This window comes from Pleurodeles waltl, chromosome 3_1 (genome assembly GCF_031143425.1).
Source record: "Pleurodeles waltl isolate 20211129_DDA chromosome 3_1, aPleWal1.hap1.20221129, whole genome shotgun sequence".
Lineage (NCBI taxonomy): Eukaryota > Metazoa > Chordata > Amphibia > Caudata > Salamandridae > Pleurodeles > Pleurodeles waltl.
The window spans coordinates 28148046-28175272 of NC_090440.1; the positions used below are offsets into that span (position 1 = coordinate 28148046).

Here is a 27227-nt window from a genome sequence, read left to right on the forward strand (position 1 = left end):
TACTGCGTCCTGGAATAAAACCCGATTGGTCTTCGTGGACCAGCATTGACATCAACAGGAGTAACTGGTTCGCAAGTATCTTCTCTAGGAGTTTACAATCCAGGTTTAGCAAGGATAAGGGACGGTATGATCGGACATCTAGGGGGGGTCGCGCCCCGCTTTACGGAGGACCACTATCACCGCCTCTCGTTGAGAATCCGGCAGTCGTCCCGTCGCTAGTGCCCTTTTGTAGCATTTCCACGTATGGCTTAATTAACTGTGATGTGAATTTATGCTAGTATTCAACTGGTAGGCCATCGCTGCCAGGTGCCGTGTTACGTGCTAGTTGACTTAGAGCCAGGAGGATCTCCTCAGACTCTATGGGTACATCTAATGCTTCCCTGTTAGAGGCAGTTAGACTAGGTAGAGAAAGTGTGTGGAAGAAATCTGCTAGTTGCGCTGTTGATGGGGCCGGTTGCGCTGCGTATAAGGTGCAGCAGTATTGCCTGAACGCATCATTTATTTTTGTCTGAGTGTTAATCACCGCCCCAGAGTACAGTTGTAGGGCTCCAATTGGGGTATGCTGTTATTCACCTTGTACCAGCCAGGCTAACAGCATGCCGGAACGATCCCCCTCTGAGTGTGCCCTGGCAATATAGTGCCGGAAGTCAAATTTGCGTAACAGAGAATCTACCTCAGTTCTGCGTATACGTAATGTATGTAAGGTCTTCGGGGTGATTGTACCCAATGCCACTGCTCGCTCAGCTTCACGAAGTTCAGTTTTTACCTGCAGCAGTTCACAGGACAATGTGCGCCGGGTTCCCCCAGTCGCCGTTAAACACAGGCCCCTGACCACCACTTTATGAGCATCCCATTCTACTGCTCGCAATGACGCAGTCTCACTCTTCAGTTCGAAATAGGTGGAGATATGTTTTGTCATTTCTTGAGGGAAAGAAGGGTCTAGGAGCAATTCTGGTTGAAGGCGCCAGGTGGGAATGCGTGTGCGTGTTCTGACCCATTGCATATTGGCTGTCAGCGGGCAGTGGTCCGATATGGTTTTGGCTAGATATGACGCCCCTGTGAAGTTATTGGTTAGGTCCACTGAACAGAGCAATAAGTCTTTGCGTGTGTGCAAGCGGTGAACCGTGGAGTAGAAAGAGTATTCCCTATCCAGGGGATGTTGGGTGAGCCAAATATCCCTCAGCTTACTGTCCTCATCCAGGTCTGCAGCACCTGAGTAGTTTTCTTGCTGGGGGCGCCCTCCAGTGGGGGGTGAGATCTATCTCTATCTATGTCCAGCATCACAGTTCCAATCGCCGCCCCAAATGCAGTGTATCGTGGGGTCTCGGAGTATTTGGGGGGTGATTGACAGTAGAAAATCTCCTTGCCTCGTGTTTGGGGCGTAAAGTCCTATTATTGTAAGTGGTTTACCGTCTAATGTCCCATCAAGTTTAATGTATCGGCCTTCTGTGCCAATCTTTTGGTGTTCTACCGTGTATGGGACTTCTGGTGCAATCCAGATAAGCACACCCCTTGCAAATTCTGATGTCATGGTACTGTATGAAGACCCTGGCCACTTCCGCCTGAGGTTATTTAGTTCTTCCTGTGTGAGGTGCGTTTCCTGGAGGATTGCTATGTGAGCTTTGTGCCGTTTAAGGTATGCATATATCTTGCAACGTTTGGAGATGTTGGCCATCCCCCTCACATTCCATGTTACTATATTATATGTGGCCATGTCCGTCTGTGCCAGAGAGTAGCTAGTACTGTGAGTATTAATAGTGTGCCCCTAGTGTGCTCCGGTATTACTGTGTATGTCTCCAACTCGTTGTTGAATTGTCCCCTTTGAATATCTTCTCCCCCCCCACCCGACCATGCAAACAAAGGTAAAATAAGAAAACAACTGGGAAAATAACAAAAACCTTTTGGGCGAAGCCCATAACGACACACATAAGCACAATAGGTGCTATAAAGAATAACGGACCATGAACAGTCCCTTTGGTGTCCCTTTGGGGTGTGGGGAGGCGTGAACATTGATATCAAAGGGTCCACGTGTTGCGGCCCATTCTGAATTAGTTTAATGCCCATCCCACCCCAGATGCCCCACAGTCCGCACCCTCAATAAGTGCAGAATGCGGCCCCCGGCACATTTTCAATCATAACTAGCATCACCAAAAGGCAAAAGGGGAGGGGATAACCATGCCAACAGAGGCATTTTCCTACAGTAATCGACCTGGCTCTTCTTCTCAAGCACTGAGTAAGGGCCACTCCTGTCCTGGAGTGCCTTGGGAGCCACAGTTTCCAGAACCCAGACTTTCTGCCCTGGTTGGAATTCAACCAACGCAGCCTTTTGGTCATACCAACTTGTGGGACACCCCCGCGCCGCACGGCCACCAGCTGCTGTGTGTGCCCCCTCGCCTTGCCCCTGCCTCGCTGCCTGCCTCGCTGCCGGCTGACGCCGCTGGCGTCGGTTTTGCTTGTTTTGTCTAGCATTTGTGCTTGTTTGAACTGCATTTTCCTCCCGTGTTAGCAGCTTTTGCCTGACTTTTGTGCCTGTATTTTTTTCTAATCAGTTTCTTCATTTTCCTCCCGTGTTACCAGCGTTTGTCTGACTTTTGTGCCTGTATTTTTTCCAGTCAGTTTCAGCCCTTTGCGTTCTCTTGCCTGTCTGCCCACCTCCCTCCCCGCTCCCCGCTTCCCGCCACCACCGCTGACCACGCCCCTTTTTCCTTTCTGTTCCCTCCCCGCTCCCGCCTCCCAGCTGCCCCGCCCACCCGCGCACTTGGCCTTATATGGCGACCGTGCAACGCAGGTGAGTGTGACCCACTTGTGGGACACCCCCCGCGCCGCACGGCCACCAGCTGCTGTGTGTGCCCCCTCGCCTTGCCCCTGCCTCGCTGCCTGCCTCGCTGCCGGCTGACGCCGCTGGCGTCGGTTTTGCTTGTTTTGTCTAGCATTTGTGCTTGTTTGAACTGCATTTTCCTCCCGTGTTAGCAGCTTTTGCCTGACTTTTGTGCCTGTATTTTTTTCTAATCAGTTTCTTCATTTTCCTCCCGTGTTACCAGCGTTTGTCTGACTTTTGTGCCTGTATTTTTTCTAGTCAGTTTCAGCCCTTTGCGTTCTCCTGCCTGTCTGCCCACCTCCCTCCCCGCTCCCCGCTTCCCGCCACCACCGCTGACCACGCCCCTTTTTCCTTTCTGTTCCCTCCCCGCTCCTGCCTCCCAGCTGCCCCGCCCACCCGCGCACTTCGCCTTATATGGCGACCGTGCGAACGCGCAGCGGTCACGCGCAGCGGGCGCGCCGAAGGCGCGCCAAAGGTAAGCCCGTCTGCGCCCGTCCGCGACCGGATCGCGTCCAGCGCCAGGACCCCTGGCCAAAGAAGATCCAGACCGACCCGCCTGACGTACTCCGCCGCCACCCTCATCGCTCTCAACACCGGCCGACTCCCAGACTGCCACCAAGCCACACCACGACGCACCCACGGACCCTTCAGCTGCCACGCCTGCAAGTTCTCCCGCACCCAGACCAGACGCACACCAGCACCCGCCAAGTCGAACACCAGCAGCACCCACCTCAAGTGCATCCTGCTCAACACCCGCTCCGTCCACAGACACGCCATCGAACTCTGGAACCTCCTAGACGCCACCGCCCCGGACGTTGCCTTCCTCACGGAGACCTGGATGAACGCCTCTTCAGCTCCCGACATCGCCATCGCTATCCCAGAGGGCTACAAGATCGTCCGGAGGGACCGAAACGCCAACCAGATGGGAGGAGGCATCGCCATCATCCACAGAAACACCATCCGGATCACGACCAGCACCGACATCACCCTGACCAGCGCCGAACACCTGCACTTCCAGATCCACACCAACCCGAACACCACCCTCAGAGGCACCCTGATCTACCGACCCCCTGGTCCACGCACGCAATTCAGCGAGGACATCGCCGACTTCGTCAGCCCGCATGCCCTCCCCTCCGCTGACTACATCCTCCTGGGAGACCTCAACTACCATCTGGAGAACAACAACGACCACAACACCAGCACCCTGCTCGACAACCTCGCCAACCTGGGACTCAAGCAACTGGTGTCCACCCCCACCCACCTCGCCGGACACACACTCGACGCCGTCTTCTCATCCAGCACAGACATCCTCTTCAGCCACGCCACAGAGCTTCAATGGACGGACCACAGCTGCGTCCACTTCACCTTCAAGAGAACGACGACCCACCAACACCAGCAACAAGCCGCCCACAGAAGCTGGAACAAGATCACAGCAGACCAGCTCGCCACCTCCCTGAGCCAGCACCCTCCTGCCAGCTCAGCGAACCCCAGCCAGGCCGCCGACAACCTCACGAAGTGGATCAGCAACTGCGCGGACGAGCTCGCCCCGCTGAGGACCCCGCCTAGCAGACCCGGCAGCAAGAAGGCCCCATGGTTCACCGACGAACTCAAGTGCTCCAAGAAGAACCTCCGAGCCCTCGAGAAAGTCTGGAAAAGGGAACCAACACCGGACAACAGGACCTCCTACAAACTTGCCACCCGGAAACACCACCAGCTGATCCGCGCCGCCAAGAAAACAGCATTCAAGGACCGGTTGGACAACAACGCACACAACAGCAAGGAACTCTTCAACATCGTGAATGAGCTCTCCAACCCCAGCGCAGGAAACAACGAAATCACCCCATCACAAGACCTCTGCAACTCCCTCGCTTCATACTTCCACAACAAGATCGCGGACATACACAACAGCTTCAACAACCAACCAACGCACACCATGACCGAACAACCACCCCCCACCACCACCCTCCACGCCTGGACCCCGATCAGCACCGAAGACACCATCCGCACGATGAACTCCATCCACTCCGGATCACCGACCGACCCCTGCCCTCACCACGTCTTCAACAAGGCCGACGCTGTCATCGCACCCCACCTGCGAGACATCATCAACACATCCTTCGACACCACCATCTTCCCCGAGAGCTGGAAACACGCCGAACTCAGCGCTCTACTCAAGAAACCAACAGCGGACCCCACCGACCTCAAGAATCACCGCCCCATCTCGCTTCTCCCGTTTCCAGCCAAAGTCATCGAGAAGACCGTCAACAAGCAGATGGCCGCCTTCCTCGAGACGAACGGATCCCTCGACCCCTCACAGTCCGGCTTCCGAGCCAACCACAGCACCGAGACCGCCCTCATCGCCGCCACCGATGACATCCGAGCCCTGATGGACAATGGAGAAACAGCGGCCCTCATCCTCCTAGACCTCTCCGCGGCATTCGACACGGTCTGCCACCGCACCCTAGTACGGCGCCTCAGCAACATCGGAATCAAGGACAAGGCGCTGGAATGGATCATCTCCTTCCTCGACGGAAGAACACAGAGAGTCCGCCTACCACCGTACAAGTCAGAGGCCTCCGAAGTCATCTGCGGCGTCCCACAAGGATCATCTCTGAGCCCCACCCTCTTCAACGTCTACATGAGCCCCCTCGCGGCCATCGTACGCAAACACAACCTCAGCATAATCTCCTACGCCGACGACACCCAGCTGATCCTCTCCCTGACCAACGACCCCGCCGCCGCCAGAGCCAACCTGCACGAAGGGATGAAAGAGGTAGCCGAGTGGATGACGACCAGCCGCCTGAAACTGAACTCGGACAAGACGGAGGTTCTCATCCTGGGCTCTTCACCCTCCGCCTGGGACGACTCCTGGTGGCCTCCCGCCCTGGGCACCGCACCCAAACCGACAGACCATGCACGCAACCTGGGCTTCATCCTGGACTCCTCCCTCTCCATGACCAGGCAGGTCAACAACGTCTCCTCGGCGTGCTTCAACATCCTACGCACACTTCGGAAGATCTTCTGGTGGATCCCCACCGAGACCAGGAGGACCGTCACCCAGGCCCTCGTCACCAGCCGACTGGACTACGGTAACGCCCTCTACGCCGGTACCACCGCCAAGCTCCAGAAGAGACTCCAGCGGATCCAGAACGCCTCAGCCAGACTCATCCTCGACATCCCACGATCCAGCCACATCTCCGGACATCTGAGAGACCTGCACTGGCTCCCCGTCAACAAGAGAATCACCTTCCGCCTCCTCACCCACGCACACAAAGCCCTACACGACCAAGGCCCAAGCTACCTCAACAGCCGAGTCAACTTCTACGCTCCCACGCGCCACCTCCGATCAGCCAACCACGCCCTCGCCGCCGTCCCCCGCATCCGAAGAGCGACTACAGGAGGAAGGTCCTTCTCCTACCTGGCCGCCAAGAACTGGAACTCCCTCCCGACCGACCTGCGCCTGACCCAAGACCACCTCTCCTTCAGGAAGAAGCTGAAGACCTGGCTATTCGAGCAGTAGCGGCACCCCCCCCCCAGCGCCTTGAGACCCTACGGGTATGTAGCGCGCTTTATAAGTGTCATTGATTGATTGATTGATACCACAGCTTCTGGAGTTGTTGGTTGGCCTCACGTTGTTTGGATGTCTTTTCCACGTACTCGGCCATCCTTGAACGGAGGCCAAGCACATAGTTCACCACATCTTGGTTAGGGTCATGGAGAGGTCTCTCCCAGCCTTCTTGTACAAGTGCTAGTGGTCCCCTTATAGGATGGCCAAACAGAAGCTCAAAGGGGGGAACCCTACTCCCTTCTGTGGCATCTCTCTGTAGGTGAAAAGCAAGCATGACAGGAGGACATCCAATCCCCTTATGACCTTTCAACAAGACCATTGGTTTGTGGATGATAAGGTGTGGTGAACCTATAAGTCACCCCACACTCATTCCACATGTGTTTGAGGTAAGCTGACATGAAGTTGGTACCTCTGTCATAAGCCGCCCCCTTAGGAAAGCCCACTCTGTTAAAGATACCAATTAGGGCCTTGGCTCCTGCAGGTGCAGTAGTTGACTTAAGGGGAATTGCTTCAGGGTACCTGGTAGCATGATCCACTACTACCAGTATGTATTGGTTCCCTGAGGCTGTGGGAGGTTCAAGTGGACCCACAATGTCCACACCAGTGCTTTCAAAGGGGACCCCTACAACTGGAAGTGGAATGAGGGGGCCCTTTGGATGGCCATCTGTCTTGCCATTTGCTTGACAGGTGACACAGGAGCTGCAAAACTCCCTTGCCTTCTGTGAAATGTTGGGCCAATAGAAATGGTTGACTAATCTCTCCCAAGTCTTGGTTTGTACCAAATGCCCAGCTAGGGGAATGTCATGGGCTAATGTGAGGATGAACTCCCTAAAGTCCAGAGGCACTACCACTCTCCTAGTGGCACCAGGTTTGGGATCCCTTGACTAAGTGTAAAGGAGTCCATCCTCCCAATAGACCCTGTGGGATCCACTGACACTTCCTTTTTCCTGCTCAGCAGCTTGCTGTCTCAGGCCTTCAAGAATGGGACAAGTCTTTTTTCCCTGGCACAGCTGTTCCCTTGAGGGTCCCCCTGGGCCCAAGAGCTCTACCTGGTAAGGCTCCATCTCCATGGACTCAGTTCCTTCAGGGAATAAGGAAGAGAGGTCCTCCTGTTTCTTGTGCTGAGAAGAAGCTGGTCCCCCAGTCTTCTTTCCTTTCCTCTTGGAAGGTTGGGCCATTATTCCAGACTCCAGCACTTATTTTTTCACCCTGTGCTCTGCATTGTGCTCTAGTCTTGACACACACCAGTTCAGGGATACCCAGCATGGCTGCATGGGTCTTGAGCTCCACCTCAGCCCATGCTGAGGACTCCAGATCATTCCCTAGCAGACACTCTACTGGAATTGCAGAGGAGACTACCACCTGTTTCACGCCAGTAACCCCTCCCCATTCTAAAGTCGCCATTGCCATGGGATGGACTTTAGTTTCACTGTCCGCATTGGTGACTGGATAGGTCTGTCCAGCCAGATACTGTCCTGGGGAAACCAGTTTGTCACCATTGTGACACTGACACCTGTATCCCTCAGGGCTTCTACCTTTGTTGCATTTATCAAGAGCTGCTGCCTCTATTTTTGCATTTTAGGTGGTCAGGCAGCTAGTGTGGCTATATCCACCCCACCCTCAGAGACTAAAGTATCTTCAGGGTGAACCCTGATTTGCTCTGGGCACACTGTTGATCCCACCTGGAGACTGGCTATTCCAGTGCTAACTGGAGTAGAAGTTGTGGGTCTTTTCTCTACCAGCGGATCCTCATCAATAGTTATAAGCAGTGAATAATCGTGCTCGCCTGCAGGGCACATATTAAGCTCAAACACCGCAGAATGCGCCGACTCCAATTCATTTTGGCCTCTCCTGAAGTGTTTTGGTTCCACTGGACCTTGTTCACGGTTAACCCTTTCCATGGAAGAGAAAGTTGTGTGCATTATTGGAAGGGCAGCCAGAGCCTTGCTCCAACTGCTGTGTTTTAGCCTTGGTGCATACCGGCACCGTGCTGGTGAATTTGATATGTATGTATATGTATATATGTATGTATGTGTGTGTGTGTGTGTGTGTGTGTGTGTGTGTGTGTATATATATATATATAAAAAATATATAAGAAAGGTCTAAAAGTTTCCAAATCACATTGAATATTCATTTTTAAATCAGTAGGTAATCAGTAGCTATTTACTGCTAAACACAGGAAAGAAAACACAGACCTGTTTTACAACCTTTATTTAAAAGTAAGATGAAAGGGAATAGGAGAAACGTTTGGCCAATAGGCTGCTACTTACAACATAAGAGAGAAAACTGGTACTGTGCCTTTCAGACCTTCCAGGACCCCATGCATCCCATTATGCCTCACAGGTGACAGGGCAGTTCTTTTTCCCGGTTCCTACTCTTTGGATATTGATTGATTGATGATTGATCGATATTGATTGATTGTTTCTTCAGGAAGAACCTCAAGACGTAGCTCTTCGGATGTGGCCCTCCCCCGCGATTTGAGACCCTCACAGGTAAGTAGCCGCGCTCTACAAATATTGATTGATAGGATCCTGGAGCACTGAGCTGTCTGTTTTTTTTACATTTTTGAAAGAAAAACTCTTTAAAGATCTATATAGCTGATGTACACACAGCTTTTTTCCTGACAGAAATAACATCTTTTTTTGGCAAACATGCCTTCTCTTTTTGTGAAGTGTGCCTCCTGTGGAAAAACAGAAGGCTCAGACTGACCCACACTTGGTCTGTATTGTATATCTCCCAGAGTCCCATCGACCAGATTTCTGTCTTCACTGTCAGAAGCTTTCCAAGCAGGCCCTGAAAGTCAGAGGAAAAAATCAGATTGCATAGACTCTGAGAGAGGAACTGCTGGATCGTCAAGAGGCCTAGGGGACCTCCTCTTATAAAAAGCCTTCACACAGAGAACGATCCAAGGAACGGCACCGCAGGCATAGTTCATGGTTGATGTTAAAAGGTATGGCGTCAAGAGCAGAGAAAATCCCACCTTGTCACACATTTCAAGGTTAAAAACCTCAAAAGACGTTGACTGACGTTGAGAACACCTGAAGTGGCATGCCAGGTACCAACTATGTCAAGTGATCTGTATATCATCAGCAGTGCATGCTGCAGCTACCACAGAGGAGAGACAGTCTCCTGCTTCACCCAGGCCTTCTGCTGTCTCTCCACTGAAAATGTCTCCACATCTGCAATCTCTACAGCAGAGACCCTTACCTCATTTCTCAGATTTAAAATACTTGCTGACATTCTCTCTATTTAGAGTTATATTGCATGCACTATCTCCAAAGAGACCACCATTTCCTATGTTTTCTCCAGAAACTCCTTTGGTTCTTCTGAAGAGGCACAATCCTTCGCAAAACTCTCCATGCAGGTCTAGGAGCCTGCTAACTCGAAGATTTAGATCCAAATCTGCATGGGAAGATTTACTTCATGATCTAGGAGGTCTCATATTTCCAGATCAGCACATGGTCAACTTAGGTTGCCTTCTTGGTCTACTGCCTCCCTGTCTTCAGCCAGACACTACTCACCTACACTAACTGAAACACCACCAGCATGAGTATCTCCCATAGACATTACCACCTTGAGGGAGGTCTTGATGAGAGGTGCATCAAAGCTGAGTATAGACATCTATACGCTTATGACCTCCTCTTCAGTCATATTAAAAACTCTCCACCTTAGAACAGTATCAAGACTTATACTACCCTATGTCCCATGTCTCTTGGAACCAGCGATAGACACTCCTGACTCCAGTTTCTCTGAGCGGTGCTCTCTCATGAATTTTTAAATAATATACAATTCCAGACCAAGACCCTCTGTTCCTGAGATTAGTAAGTTTTATTTTGCCTAAAAACAAATCATAAAGGCACGTCATAAAATAGAAACCGATAAAATTTCTACAAAATACTCAGTCAATCAAGCAAATTGGCAGCTATAAAATAAAGTGTAAATGTGGATAAGGCTTTAACATTTAACCCTCTGTTCCTGAGAATAGATCCTCTACCTGAGTCAGTGTTTAGAGCAGCCACCTGGAAGAAGTATTCAGTTGCAGCATCCTTATCAGTTCCTTCTGATAGACAGGAGGCAGGTGGACCCATTAAGATAGAAAATATATGGGACATCCACCTCCTATATGAAAGAAGCGAGTAAATCTGCAGTGCTAGGTAGATATGATAGATCCTTGTGGGATTCTTTAAACAAATTTGCTGAGAAACTCCCAAAGAAAAATAGCCAAGATTTTATAGAAATCATCAATGAAGGGGGGGATTTGTTTCTAGCAAAATAACTGCGGCCACTTCAGACCTTGCTGTGCATGGCTACTCCGATGGTATTTGTGCTAGACATTCCTCTTGGTTACGTCTTATAGGTTTGAAGCCGAAAGCCCAGTATAGAATCTTGAGCCTTCCTTTCAGAGGCAACTCGCATTTCGGAACCCACGCAGATGAGGAAATGTCTAAGATGACGGCGGAACTGGACTCTCTCAAAGCTGTGGGCCTGAAGAAAAGAATAGAATATTGCAAAAGATTCCCTTATGACAGATGTTATTATCAACAGAGAGTTCAAACCCTTCACTGAACTCAACACTAACAACAACCGGCACAATCTCATTACCATCCCAGATGACACTCTAGAGACAGAGGATATCAGCAGCCAATATCCTCCAGCAAGACACAGACAAACAATGAGTCAAGCTTCCCTCATCTTCGTTACCCATTCCAGTGGGGGAAAGTATTACAAGAATCCCAGACTAGTGGCATCTCATTATAAGATCTGAAATAGTGTTCAGAATGGGTACTTACTTCGGTTCAAATCCCCTCCTGCTGTTCCACCAACAAAGCAATGTTACCATCATCAAGAGCTGTTGCAAAAAGAAGTCAACATCTTGCTACAAAAAAAGAGGCTATAGAGGAGGTTCTGTAACATCAAAGGGGAATGAGGATCTACTCATGTTATTTCTTGGTAAATAAAAAAAGTCCCAAGACAAGAATTCAGACCTCAGAATACTATACAAATTCATATGCAAGGAGAAATGCAAGATTGTGACTCAAACAGATCTACCCACTTCTACACCAGGGGGATTGGATGTGTTCCATCGATCTTCAGGATGCGTACTACCACATCCCAATCATCACAAAACACAGGAAGTTTCTAAGCTTCAAAGTGGGAACGCATAACTACCAATTTAAAGTACTGCCCTTCTGTCCCAAGTCCGCCCCTCAAACCTTTTTAAAATGCCTGGCCTTGATTGCAGCAGTCGTAAGAAAAAAAGCAAATATTTGTCTACCCATACTTAAATGATTGGCTCATAAAGAATTCCTCCCACTCATGTGCAAGGGAACATCTTAAAATTTGTGTAGAGATGTTACATAATCTAGGTCTCCACATCAATTTCCAAAAGTCCACAGAACAGCCAACGCCAAGGCTTCACTAATTATGGGCAACACTGGACACACAAGCCGCAAAAGTGTATCCTTTGGAGAAAAGACTGTCCTTAATCACTCTAAAGTGTCACAATCTCCTGAGTAACTCTTATCCATTGGAGAGGCAGGTAGCTTTGTTGCTGGGCTCAATGGCCTCTTGCATTTGCATTTTCATTGTTCCTCACACAAGACTTCACATGGGACCTCACCAACAATGTATCTAGGATCAGAGGAACCAGTTTTCGGATCATTGCGAGGACAAACTACTCCTCTTGAAGGAGGAAATCCAGTCACAAATTTGTTGCAAGGAGTTCCTTTTCACCAGGACCTTCCAACCCAGACAATGATCACAGATGCTTCCTTATAAGGATGAGGGGCTCATATGGGTCTCCTTCAGATTCAAGGGGTGTGGTCGGACAAAGGAAAATACTATCACATCAGCATGTTACAATTGAGAGCGATCTGTCTGGCACTAAAATCCTTCCTTCCATCCATAGACAATATGACCACCATGTACTATCTAAACAGACCAGGAGGAACTGGCTCTCACCCTCTATCTCTGGAAGTTCAGGCCATCTGGAAATGACTGATAGCCAGGGACTTAACAATACAAGCCATACACCTGCCTGTAGCCCAGAACACTCACGTAGACTCACTCAGTTGACATTTCCACGAAAATCACGTCTGGATCCTACACAACATCGTACAAAACATCTTCTGAGAGTGGGTCCATCCACAAATAGATCTGTTCACTGACGCAAACCCCAAGAAACGCTGAGACTACTTGTTGAGGTTCTGTCTACCCTTTTGATAAGTTGATCAGGGGAATTTCTCTATGGGTTTCCTCCAACTCTGCTGATTCCCACAGTGATCAACAAGTTGTACAGGTACAATGCCAGAATGATCCTCATGGCGTCAGCATGGCCTCGCCTGTGATGATTCACGGACCTTCTCCATCTGTCAGAAAGGCCACACAGGAGGTTGCTGTGCAGAAGGGTCTTCAGTACAAGTTTGGACGGAGGATTGTACATCCCACCCAGTCCTTCCTGAACTTGACAGCATGGAGAATTCCTCCAATATGAACATCTAGGTCTGTCTGAGAAACGCATGAGTATTCTAGGATAATCCAAAAGATCTTCTACCAGAAAATCCTATGCTTTCAAGTGAGAGACGTTCTACCTGTGGTGTGTCCCAATAATTTCCACCCTATTTTAGGTCAAGAGAATTGGCTTCTACCTTACCTCATCTATTTAGCAAGGTCTGGTCTGCAATATTCTTCCATTATGGTACACCTTGCAGGTATTACAGCTTACAGAAAGTCACCCATACAGTTATTTATGCCAGTAGTTAAGGATTTCTTAGAAGGTCTGAAAAATGTATTTTCTCCAGTTAGGTCTCCCTCTCATTGGTTCTCCTTTAGAGCCAATACATAAAGCCTCTTTGCAACATCTTACATGGAAAGCTGCCTTTCTAGTAGCCATAACGTCAATGCGTATTGTCAGTGAGATTCAGTCTTTGTGTGCCAAAGAGCCATGTATGGTTTTTCAGTCTAACACAGTGGTCATGAGAACTCTTCCTAGATTTCCACATTAACCAAACTATCTCACTACCAATGTTCATACTGAATCCTAATATCCCAGCGGAAAGAGCATTGCATTCTTTGGATTTTAAAAAGAGTGTTAAAGTTTTATCTACATAAAACAAAGGAGATCAGAAAGTCAGATCACATGTTTGTAAACATTACTGTCTAGACTCCGAGTCAAGAGCAGATACCCAAGTGGGACAAGCTTCCTTACGAAATCTCTTTGGATAGTTATAACAACTGAAAATCTATTATTGCTGCTCTTGGCTTTGAGGGTTCCCCTGGAAGAGAAGTAGGATTACAGGAAAGCAACTTTTCCTTTTGAGTGAGTATCTACAATTCAGTAGTTGCAAACTGAACTTTTGCTGTTATTTATAATTTTATAATAAGTCCAGCACTAAACATAGGCACCCACTGGTACTCCAACACCCTCCCATAGAAAGTAATGGAGGTAGGGACTTGAAATAAAAACCCAATGGAAATTGGGACAGATATATAAATACATATAATTTAATTATATTATTTTATGTGTTTCTAATTATATTAATTATAATTAAAATAAAGATTAACTGTGTATGTATATTTTTTCACAATAATTTTCAGGTTCAGCAAAAGAAGGCAAAATTCGAGGAGAATATCATGCAAAAGGTGGTCATTTCCAACAAAGTGATTGTATGTTTCCACTAAAATAGAGATCGAATCTCTGGTGTGTTAACCAGACTTTACAGGTTTAAACTGAAGAACATCTATTTAAAACTGAGAAAGAATGTGCAGAGTATAAAAGCACTTTTCCCCTCCCCCATTTAGAGGTGGGGAAACCTCAGGGTTTCCACTAGTATAACGTTGCCTGCTCTACAAGTGGAAACCTTAAACCTTAAACCTTATACCTTATACCTTAAACCTTATAGTTTCACAAATCATTTATCAAAAATCTAAATCTTCTTTTTCATCCAAGTTTTTGATATTCTCAGATCTTTAATCTTGTTGAACAGTGAGCATAAAAAGCACTCTTCTACCAGCCAACAAACTCCTTGCCGACGCGTGTTTCGGTGGATCCCAACAAATCCTAATACTTTAAGCCACCTTCTTCAGGGCTGTACACAAACGTGCACCTGTAGGCTGGAATATTGTCTACAAGCAAATAAATATAATCCATTGGACTATATATTCCTTAAATATTATGTTTAACCAAATCCTGCTCATATTTTTTCAAACACAATTATGAATGCCACCAAGTGGTCAAAACTTGTTGGTATATATTCGATTGAAGACCAGAGAAGCATATTGGAATTAAAGATTTAAATAAAGTGAAGGACTATTTAAAGACTGTGAAGAACAAAATCTGTGGATGAAAAAGAAGATTTAGATTTTTAATAAATGATTTGCTAAACTATATTTCTTTATCTGATATATTGTGTATGTATTTATAAGTGTTATAAATTTGTGTAATATGAAGTAAATATTTGGAGTTTGTTGTAATCTGTTTTATCTGTGTTTGCATACTTATGTTTCGTCTTGAGTCCTGTCGGTGTCTTTTTAGTTTGTTTTGTTTTTCCATGTCCTATGTGAAGTTTATTTAGGTTTTGCTTATATTATTAATAAAATGTGTTAACATTTTGTGTTTGTGATTTGAAATGTTAGTTGTATTGAATTTTGAATGTTTAGATTTATTGCTTTTGAATCAGAGAGAGAAGAATTGTTCTTTTATATAGTTCCAGAGGCTCAACCTTAAGGTGAATTCTGTTTGTTCTGCCATAATTCAGGCCAGGCAACCTTCCAGTCACATTACTATCAGTAGCATTTCATGTACTCAGACGAAAAGTGATCAAGCACTGCAAGCTTTGTGCTTGTAAGTGAACTTACTAGTGGAGTAGTTCAGCTGGAAACCTTTGCTCTGCACAGATTTGTCAGTGATGAACTGGAATCTCATGGTGTTCCCCACGGAGTTAATGGTAGTGGATTGCTTGCTCCCACAGTACTTTCCGATGAGAGAGTTAGGCCTAGCATCATCCATGAGGAGCAGGTAGTCATAAACACAGTTTGTGGCAGCCTCCACAGAGAAATCGGCAATTGTCAAAGAGATCTAAAATTTGGAAGAAGCAAAAGGTAAATATTTGTTAGGTTGATGTCCTTCCATTGATGAGTACGTACACTTTTTTTTTTTTCTTTCTTTTTTTTTTTAAGTATTTGTGCTCCTTCAGAGATGGCACAAATCATAGAACTTAAATGATTGCCAGTATAAACGTTGCTTGTGCACACAAGTTTATTCAGAAGTCCATATCCTTGTGCTTTTCCACCTCAACATATATTACACTTTAAAGCTGTACAAGCAGACATGCCCAAAACCACATCAGTGCCTCTGAAGGCCACGTTCACGATTCAGCACTTTTGATGTTGAGTGCAAAAATAAAATCCAGCCATATCTCCAGCTTTCTTGGTTACGATTAGAAGTGCCCATCAACTTAACTCCGCTTACATAGCACACACACCTCCACACTCCAGACTGCCACCTTTGCTTAAGGATACACTACATAATACTGGAGGAATAAGACTGGTAAGAGTCAAATCTCCTGCTTAGCTCCCAGTCATTCAAACCAGATCACTGAAACAAATAAAATGAATTCTAAACTCCTCCTGTTTATCAACCCATCTGCTCTCTCTTCCATCTATAAATACAACCTCCTGTTAATTCCTCTCAGCTATGTTCAGTTGTACTTTACTGGTGTTACCATTGACTCCTTTTCTCTAGTCACTCCTATTGTAGTTGTTCTATGTAAAGCCCTGCACTGTTCCTTTTTTGGGTGGGGGAGGAGTCAGTAATACTTTAAATAAATTAATCAATATACTATAATGTGTATATGGTCCAATATTGAGGAGTCCTAGTGCCATCATAAACTATCAAACTGAAGGCCAAGTGGTTTGTATAGGTCACCAGAACCTCGAGATGGCAATATAAGCACCTGGTACCCGCTATGTATTTTTTATATTGTCTATTTTGGGGTAGTTCGTTTGACAAAGCAGTTTTCTCCTAAATGCAGCTAACAAGGGCACTAATTGGGATTAGAATATTTATGTTTTGGTAACTTTGCTTGAATAAATTGCTAATAAAACAAGTAACAGTAATGGTCACTGAATCTGGATGATCTTTGGTTGCACATAATTTTGCAAAATTCGCAGATTTCACCCAAAATTTTGTTTCTTTTTTAAGTGGATGAAATGTACACATATTCGTTGCATAATTTGCATTGTCTGCAATAGAATGTAGATAACACTGCTATTTTGTTTGGTCTTCCATGCTGCATTACCCTAATATGCTTGACAATGTATAAACTCTACAGAGATATCTCCCATATTTCACAGTCTTTGAAATACAAGTTTTATACCACTGCATTTAGTGCAACAAAGTACCATCTACGTATATCAAGTAAATGCGTAATATGGGTCAATATTGCCATCGAGAGATTTTGGTAACATTTATTAACAACGAGGTTAAAGGCTAATGATCCGATGTGGTGAAAAAAAATTAACAATTTTATGTATGTATATATATATCCACACTTTCTTCTCCGATCCCGAAGTAAGGCACTCCACAAGCATTAAAAAGTGTAACAAATTATTATAAACAGGAACGCGTTTTGGCGTCCCCGCCTTCCTATATATAAATGTATTACCTACTGGCGGTTGCCAGAAGGCAGTTACAGTTAGGACCTAGTTTCCCTAGTGTAGGAAAGTACCATCTTGCCTGGCATGTTACCCCCATATTTCACTGTATATATGTTGTTTTAGTCTATGTGTCACTGGGACCCTGCCAGGCAGGGCCCCAGTGCTCATAAGTATGTGCCCTGTATGTGTTCCCAGTGTGATGCCTAACTGCCTCACTGAGGCTCTGCTAACCAGAACCTAAGTGGTTATGCTCTCTGCTTTCCAAATTTGTCACTAACAGGCTAGTGACTAAATTTACCAATTCACATTGGCATACTGGTACACCCATATAATTCCCTTGTATATGGTACTGAGGTACCCAAGGTATTGGAGTTCCAGGAGATCCCTATGGGCTGCAGCATTTCTTTTGCCACCCATTGGGAGCTCTGACAATTCTTACATAGGCCTGCCAGTGCAGCCTGCATGAAGTAACGTCCACGTTATTTCACAGCCATTTACCACTGCACATAAGTAATTTATAAGTCACCTATATGTCTAACCTTCACCTGGTGAAGGTTGGGTGCAAAGTTACTTAGTGTGTGGGCACCCTGGCACTAGCCAAGGTGCCCCCACATCGTTCAGGGCAAATTCCCTGGACTTTGTGAGTGCGGTGACACCATTACACGCGTGCACTATACATAGGTATAGATACATACCTATGTATAGCGTCACAATGGTAACTCCGAACATGGCCATGTCACATGTCTAAGATCATGGAATTGTCCCCCCAATACCATTCTGGTATTGGGGGGACAATTCCATGCTCCCCCGGGTCTCTAGCACAGAACCCGGGTACTGCCAAACTGCCTTTCCGGGGTTTCCACTGCAGCTGCTGCCAACCCCTCAGACAGGCTTCTGCCCTCCTGGGGTCCTGGCAACCCTGGCCCAGGAAGGCAGAACAAAGGATTTCCTCCGAGAGAGGGTGTTACACCCTCTCCCTTTGGAAATAGGTGTGAAGGGCTGGGGAGGAGTAGCCTCCCCTAGCCTCTGGAAATGCTTTGATTGGCACAGATGGTGCCCATCTCTGCATAGGGCAGTCTACACCTGTTCAGGGATCCCCCAGTCCCGCTCTGGCGCGAAACTGGACAAAGAAGAGGGGAGTGACCACTCCCCTGACCAGTACCTCCCAGGGGAGGTGCCCAGAGCTGCTCCAATGTGTCCCAGACCCCTGCTATCTTGGAAACAGAGGTGTTAGGGGCACACTGGACTGCTCTGAGTGGCCAGTGCCAGCGGGTGAAGTCAGAGGCTCCTTCTGATAGGCTCTTAACTCTCTTGGTAGCCAATCCTCCTAACTTGGTAGCCAAACCTCCTTTTCTGGCTATTTAGGGTCTCTGCTTTGGGGAATTCTTCAGATAACGAATGCAAGAGCTCAACATAGTTCCTCTGCATCTCCCTCTTCACCTTCTACCAAGGATTGACCGCTGACTGCTCAAGGACGCCTGCAAAACTGCAACAAAGTAGCAAGACGACTACCAGCAACATTGTAGTGCCTAATCCTGCCGGCTTTCTCGACGGAATCTTCCCCCTGCTAACGCAGGCACCAAAAGACTGCAACACTGGTCCTGTGGGTCCCCTCTCATCCTGACGAGCGTGGTCCCTGGAACACAGCAACTCTGTCCAAGTGACTCCCACAGTCCAGTGACTCTTCAGTCCAAGTTTGGTGGAGGTAAGTCCTTGCTTCCCCACGCTAGACTGCAAAGCTGTGTACCGCATGATTTGCAGCTGCTCCGGCTCCTGTGCACTATTCCAGGATTTCCTTCGTGCACAGCCAAGCCTGGGTCCCCAGCACTTCGTCCTGCAGTGCACAACCTTCTTAGTTGTCCTCTGGCGTTGTGGGACTCCCTTTTGTGACTTCGCGTGGACTCCGGTTCACTTTTCTTCTAAGTGCCTGTTGGGGTACTTCTGCGGGTGCTGCTTGCTTCTGTAAGGGCTCTCTGAGTTGCTGAGCGCCCCCTCTGTCTCCTCCTCCAAAAGGTGACATCCTGGTCCTTCCTGGTCCTCAGCAGCACCCAAAAACCTCTACCACGACCCTTGCAGCTAGCAGGGCTTGTTTGTGGTCTTTCTGCGTGGGAACACCTCTGCAAGCTTCATCGCGACGTGGGACATCAGTCTTCCAAAGGAGAAGTCCCTAGTCCTCTTCTTTCTTGCAGAACTCCAAGCTTCTTCCAACCGGTGGCAGCTTCCTTGCACCTTCAGCTGTGGTTTCCTGGGCTCCTGCCCCCCTGGACACTGTTGCGACTATTGAACTTGGTCCCCTTGTCTTACAGGTACTCAGGTCTGGAAATCCATTGTCAGTGCACTGCTGGTGTTTGTTCTACCTGCAGAATCCCCCTATCACGACTTCTGTGCTCTCTTGGGGTAGTAGGTGTACTTTACTCCTATTTTTCAGGGTCTTGGGGTAGGGTATTTTTCTAAACCTCACTGTTTTCTTACAGTCCCAGCGACTCTCTACAAGCTCACATAGGTCTGGGGTCCATTTGTGGTTCGCATTCCACTTTTGGAGTATATGGTTTGTGTTGCCCCTATACCTATGTGTTTCTATTTCAACCTATTGTAATTCTACACTGTTTGCATTACTTTTCTTGCTCTTACTTACCTAATTTTGGTTTGTGTACATATAACTTGTGTATATAACTTAACTTCTTACTGAGGGTACTCACTGAGATACTTTTGGCATATTGTCATAAAAATAAAGTACCTTTATTTTTAGTAACTCTGTGTATTGTGTTTTCTTATGCTATTGTGCATATGATGTAAGTGGTGTAGTAGGAGCTTTGCATGTCTCCTAGTTCAGCCTAAGCTGCTTTGCCATAGCTACCTTCTATCAGCCTAAGCTGCTAGAAACACCTCTTCTACACTAATAAGGGATAACTGGACCTGGCACAAGGTGTAAGTACCTCTGGTACCCACTACAAGCCAGGCCAGCCTCCTACACAGAGGTAAAGCGTATTTTGTTTTGCCAATAACTTTGGCCCTGCTTGATGAACCTTCACAAAATTTTCAAAGCTAATATGACAGTTGGTTCATCAGATTTTAGATACGGCTACAGCCCAAAGTGTTGGACGAAATTACACCACATTTGACAGAAAGCTAGCTCTTGGTCCACAAAGCGTGCTTTTTCGGTTGATCCCAGGTAGCGCATGCTCTCTCTCTTAGAGACATGCTATATCCACCCTCTGGGCTTACAGCCAGCCCATTGCTTTCGATTTGTTTGATCCAATGTCCTTTAAAAATCATCCTTGCTTCCAATTGGGAATTTGTACCCACTTGCCCCTTCTTTTCGGTTTTTGTTCCTTCCCATGGAGCACTCACCCAGGACTTGCATCCTTCTACTTTTTAGAAATTTAGTTACTCCCCTGGAACTATTTTTGTAAATCATAAACAGCAGTTCACACAAGTGCTTGTGTTTCTCTTGACCGGTGACCCCCACTTCGAGAATCCCATGCTTCAAGTTTCAGCATAGGGCTGCATCAGGTAGCCGGCCCTTTTCTGTTTGTTTCACACTTGTTACATTTAGCTGATGATCAGTGTGGCTGCCGCACTTAGGCCCTCATTACGATTACTAAGGGATCCTACAAATGAAATAAAGGATTCAATTGTACAGGTGATAAATGAGGGACAACGGGCAGGTTTTTTGTCAGATTTGGAATATGAATATCTGAATAAAAAAGATCCCCGGGTTCCAACTATTTACACACTTCCTAAGATACATAAAAATGAAGAAAAACCTCCAGGTCGCCCGATTATTTCAGGGTGTGGATCTATACTTGAACCAGTCTGTAGATATATTGACTTTTTTCTTAAATCTCTAATACCAGGGACAGTAGCTCATGTTAGGAATTCAATGGATATGATTAAATTGATTGATGGTGTACGCTTTGATTGTATGAACCAAATCTTGGTGACAATGGATATTGTCTCTTTATATACCAATATTCCTCAAGGTCATACCTTACAGGTAATAAAAGACACTCTGGACATGAGGCCACAACCAGTGCAAGTACCAACGGATTTTATTGTGAAATTATTGGAGATAGCAATGATAAAAAACTTTTTCTTTTTCCAAGGAGATTATTATGTGCAAACCAAGGGTGTAGCAATGGGGGCAACCTTTGCACCAGATGTGGCAATTTTATATATGAATGATTTTGAGAGGCGATTCATCTTTGATTAAATGTTTCCATATTTTGCACATATAACCCTACGGAAACGATACATAGATGGTGTGTTGATGATCTGGACAGGAACTCAGAATGAATTGTTGGCTTTCCATGGATGGTTGATGTGTTCAAAAGACATACAATTCACTATACAATTTAATACTTTGGAGATCAATTTTTTAGATCTCACTATAAAGTTACAGGATGGTTGTCTATATACCACCTTATATAGGAAAGAGAGTGAGAGGATCTCCCTTTTGAAATATACGAGTCACCATCCTCGGAATCTGAGAGACAATTTACCATATGGCCAATTCCTTCGTCTTTGAAGGAATTCTTCTCGAAAGGATGATTACTTTTCAGAATCTGAAGATTTAGCTAATCGCTTACAGATGAGAGGTTATCTAAGAGGGCTGGTGAGAAAGGCTTGTAAAAGGGCTTGGTTCTGCCACTGTGAATTCCTTTTAGATCCAAAAGTACATACTGATGAGGCAAATGATAGTATGATATGTATTACTACTTTTTGTACTCGAAGTACGGAGATTAAGAAGATCATTAACTGTCATTGGAATTTAATTGCAGATGAACTTGAAATCAATGATTCCCCAATGTATGCTTTTAAAAGGGGCAAAAATATTAAAGATGGGGTTGTTAGGTCTTTTTTGCAAGAACCAGTTAGACCATCATTAACTACAATTATGAATTTATCAGAAATAGTGAGACATTTCAAATGTGGATCATGTAAAATGTGTGCACAATGTTTAGAGACAAAGATATTTAAGTATAAACATATATCAATGACATTGAAGGAACATACGAATTGCAATAGCAATAATGTTATTTATGTTATCCAATGTCCTTGTGGTTTATTATATGTTGGTCAAACGAAACAAAAAGTGAAAGTGCGTATTATGCAACATTGTAGTCGAATTCAATGTAAAAATAAAGGGGCTCCTTTGGTTGATCATTTTACCACATTGAATCATTCGGCTGAATCATTAAGATGGTTTGTTTTAGAAAAGGTGAAGATGAGTATACGGGGGGGGGGAACCTCTCTGATATTATGAATTTACCTGAATGTAAATGGATTCATCTTTTGAACTCGGCCTCTCATGGCTTAAATGAATATGAAGAGATAACAAGACAAACTGCTAGTTTGACAAATGGATGAGGAGGTGGAAATATGACACATGACTAGATTATCTTTGATTGGATTAGGAGATATAACCACTTTTTGACAATATGGATGTATGATATGGGTCCGTCTTTAATTGGGAGAGGTTCTCTATGGGATATTTTTGTCCCCACTCTTTGGTGTAGGGGCGTGATGGTATTGAACATAGATTTAGAGTAGAAAGGGTATAAGAGGTCTAAAGATACAATATATTGCCCTATTTAATCTTATTTCTACCTATTTTCAAATTTCTAACGATTAAGTAATAATTTACATTTGATGCCTTCTTTATCCATATGTTTCTTTTCCTGGATGTTTCCAACGGTCTAATTGGTGATTGTGTTAAGTGATTAGTTTAAGCAAATAAAGTATAGTTTAATTATTAAAATTAGCTATCTGTTTAAAATACATAGTCACAAGATGGAGAGACTGGGATGATTTTTGTGAATTTTATGTGTTAACGCGCTGTGATGCACGTAGATGGATATATTCTTCGGTTTTTGTCTAATATAAGATTGTTGTTTGGAGCGCACATGTGTAGATTTAAGACACTACACATAGTTTGCGCTTTCATGAACGTGCATGTGTGGTTTTGAAACACTTTGGGCCTGATTAAAACTTTGGAGGAGGTGTAAATCCGTGCCAAATGTGACGGATATACCCCCAGCCGGATTACAAGTTCCATAGAATATAATGGACTCGTAATACGGCTGGTGGTATATCCGTCACTTTACCGTCACTTTTGGGACGGATTAACACCTCCTCCAAAGTTGTAATCAGGCCCTTTATCACTTCCGCGTATGACGTGCTTCATGACGGAGATGCGGAAGTGATTGAAATATGGAGCCGACAGAGTCGGCGGTTTCTTAGTTGAAAAATTGGGCTTGCGAAGGAATCGGCTATTTGAAAGAAAAGTTGAGGTTTCCCTATATTGTTTTAGGAATATGAGACTGAGAGTGGAACTGACATGGGTGTAAATAGATTGAAGAGTATTTATTACTTTGTGGCAAGAGGAATTTTGATTGCTATAAGGAGTTTTGTAATTTTGGATATTAATATTTAATGATGAGTATTTATATATTTATATATTGTGAGATAAGTATTTATTTATATATTTATGTAAAACTAATAGTTATTGTAAAATATTTTTGTTCAAAGATGAAAGATTGGAAGAAAAGTGGTAGCCTTAAAAAAGCGAAAAATGATTGAGGAAAGGATTATGGACACCGTAAATATGGAAATGTGTGCTCTCTCTCTCTTTTGAATGGAGGTAAGGATGGTTTTTAGGTTTTATATGGTGGCAAGTGATGAAGGGTGTATGTGTTGATTTGGTTTTTCGTGTTTTATAGGATATTGAACTTTGGAAGGATTGTTTGGTGAAGAAGGAGATGAATATTTATGGTGGTTTTTGGTGAGTATGTTGAGAGTGAGGCATTACCTGGAGAATGATTTTGATTTAATTGGAGATTGATTTATATTATTGGATTATTTATAGACTCCCCTATCTATCAGTCCTGATGATGACCCTGATGGAGCATTGACTTGGCCCAGGAGCGTTAAGGGGTTGAAACTTCGACGATATTGCGCTTGCCTGGATTGGTTTGGATTTTTTGTGGAGAGAATTGAGAATGGGGGATGGGACTCCGAATTTTTGAAAATTCTTTCTGGAAAAAGTAATATGTTGATTTCATGTGGTGAAAAATTGAACCAACAGGCGTTTTGTCTTTTAAGCGGTTTTAAAAAAAGTTGTTTCTTGGAATGGTTTGATGGTTTTATTTCCCTTTTTTCTTACTATTGCACACAAGCACTTTATGTCTTTTACACTGGTCTTTTCTTTCCTTTTTTCTATGATAGAATGGGGGGCTTATGAACTGTATTAAATAAATTTATGTGATAAATTATGATTAAAAACATATTTTTGTAAAGATTTTGAAGGGTAATGGTTTGTATGTATATGTGAATTTTTTAGTGTCTAGGGGTGTTGTTTTTAAAATAACTCATTACGATCCTGGCGGACGGGGGAGAAGTGGCGATAATAAAAAAACGGAATTAGACCATGGTGGTTACCGCCATGGTCATCCTCCACTTCTCCACTCTGACCGCCAGGGCGGTGACAACTGCTGGGCTGGAGACTTCGGTCTCTAGCCCGGTGGCCGTCACCAGACCGCCGGCGGTATCATGACCTTGCATACCGCCATGGACTTCGTGTGGTTTGGAAGCGTCACGAAATCCATGGCGGTAGGCACTATCGGTGCCAGGGAATTCCTTCCCTGCCACTGATAGGGGTATCCCCAGCGCCCTCTCCCACCCCGAGTCCTCCCCCCATACCTGTGACCCCCCTACCATCCACAAAGGTGGTAGTACCCCACTCCCCACATCTCCCTACATCGACCTCCCCTTCATGCACACAGACACCACCACCACACATACCCGCACACATACTAACAAACATTTCAGCAGACAGTCATACACGCACACATACTGACATGCATGCACACATACTCACAGTCAAACATCCAGACATACACACATTTCCAAACACACAACACCCCACATGCATACACGCACTCACACACCCCCTCTACACACTCACACCCCCATGCACGCACACACCACACAACAACCTCCCACCCCCCTTCGCTAACGGACGATCACCTTCCCTGTTCCGGTAATCCTCTGGGAGAGAACGGGATCCATGGGGGCTGATCTGCCGCCAGCACCCCGTCACCAGAACACCGCCACACTGAATCATGGGACGTGATTCGGTGGGCAGTGTTCTGATGACGGGCGGTGGAGGTGGAGCAGCCTCCACTTCCCCGTCGACCGCCAGTATGGCTGCTGCGGCTCTCTGTCCGAAAAAGGACGAAGGGCTGCCAGCAGTCATAATGCGCTGCGCGGAAAATCGCCTGCACTGGCGGTCTTCAGCACGGCAGTACCTCGGCCACTGAGGTCAAAATGAGGGCCTTAATCTTTTAGCATGTGGCTGCTCTGGGAGACCACACCCCTTTCTATTTGTTGCACGCTTGTTACGTTTAGCTGATGATCAGTGCGGCCGCCGTGCTTCATCTTTCGGTATGGGCCACTTCGTAAGGCTGCACCTCTTTCTATTTGTTGCACGCTTATTATGTTTAGCTGATGATCAGCGCGGTCTCTGCGCTTCATCTTTCAGCATTAGGCAGCTTCAGGAGGCTACGCCTCTTTCTTTATTACTACATGGAATGGCGGCTGCACCCCTTTCTTTTAATGTGCACACTTGCTTGTTTCCTCTATTGACAGACTATTTCCACACATCATACGTTTACACATGCGCATCATCCTCATTAAAAGGGTTTGACAGCTTTCAGATTGTTAGCAGACCTCCCTAAAGTATCTACTGTGTGCCTGGAGTGCCACCATGATGGGAGCCTCTTGTAGCCGCTTTGAGTCGCAGTTTATCGTAGGAAGGCGGACATCTCTCAAGGCAGAGGATCTTTGTGCGTTTGATGCTGGTTTAATTAGCTGTGCATTTTTACGCAATAGACTGCACTTATTGAAGCCGCCTTAGCTCTAATTCTCGCAAATGAGAAATCTATTGCATTGTAAATGCTTGTTGTGATTTGGTGTAAATTTGTTCAGTAGTTATTGAAATTCTAAAGGAAAAAAAATAGATATCTAGGGACACGGCGGATCCAACAGGTCACTGCTGATATTTGATTGGCTGCGAACACTTCAACCAGGAAGTGTTGGCAGCCATATTGGGACTTGGAGGAGCTGGGTCCCAAGAAAGAAGGCAAAACAAATATTAAGGGGCAGGGTAAGAATATATTTGCAGTTAAAATGAAAAGATAAGAATACATTTCTACAGCAAGCTTCAAGGTTTCACTTTTTCCAAAGATCCTACGGCCCCTTTCTAGTTCCTTCGCAACGTCGACCGTTTAATTGGCCACACAATGGAGGCATGAATTGTGAGGTGGGATGAGGGCAGGCTTTTTCATGTCGGCTCCAAGGGCCCAAGAGTAACATTACACCATGTTCTATGAAAACATAATGCATAATCTAGGGATGGAAACACTGTGAAATCCAAGAGACTAAATGCGCAGAAGACGTACCCCCTGTTACAGCAGAATGAAAGCAGGCATGGTAGGCCTTGGGGGCAGTGGGAAGCAGAGAACACCGCAGACTGGGTGATGAAGAGGAGAGGGAGCTTTATTATAGTGGCTGGGCAAACCTGAGCTCTACTTAAAAACTATTTAACAAATGCTGACCGTGCGGAAGTGGAATAGACAGGTTTGAGAAGGACACACTTTGGTATTGAAAAGGAGACCCAGCACATCGAAGTGTCCATTGATATCCACAAAATGATCAAATTTCTTCAAAAATCACATAATTCAATAGAGTTCTTATGAAAACTTTTTATTCTTTATTTATCCACAATGACAATATCTAATCCATCATAGCCAACGCGTTTCGTCCAAACGGACTTCTTCAGGGCTCATAATTGCAGTATGTAACGCGTTCCACTGTAGAACGCCATCCGATCTCCTGACAATGGGGAACAAGGTCAAGACTGATTTGCATATGGCTGGGTCCAAACAGGAGTGGCATGGTCAGCAAAAGTAATTGATGGATTAAACCCAGATCTGTGACTGGGACCGATGTAGACTGGTTTATGCAAGGAGGGCCCCAAATGTGTCCTTCAAAGCATTACCCGTGGCTTGGGGAGGCTATCTCTCCAAAGCCTGTTTAGGAAGGTAGCCTCTTTCAAGCCTTGTTACCCCCACTTTTGGCCTGTTTGTGAGTATATGTCAGGGTGTTTTTACTGTCTCACTGGGA

The 27227-nt window shown here is 45.7% G+C and overlaps 1 protein-coding gene and 1 long non-coding RNA gene across 2 annotated transcripts in view; one reads left to right on the plus strand and one right to left on the minus strand.

Annotated features, from left to right (window-relative positions):
- The window catches only part of LOC138283716 (uncharacterized), a 270018-nt gene that overhangs the window by 114946 nt on the left and 127845 nt on the right, over positions 1-27227 (plus strand). The gene's annotated exons all lie outside the window — the stretch shown is intronic.
- The window catches only part of LOC138283715 (embryonic protein UVS.2-like), a 630013-nt gene that overhangs the window by 41903 nt on the left and 560883 nt on the right, over positions 1-27227 (minus strand). Inside the window, exon 12 of the mRNA XM_069221759.1 lies at positions 15243-15462. Within this exon, the coding sequence (XP_069077860.1) occupies positions 15243-15462 (220 nt within the window). The remainder of the gene's footprint in view (positions 1-15242; positions 15463-27227) is intronic.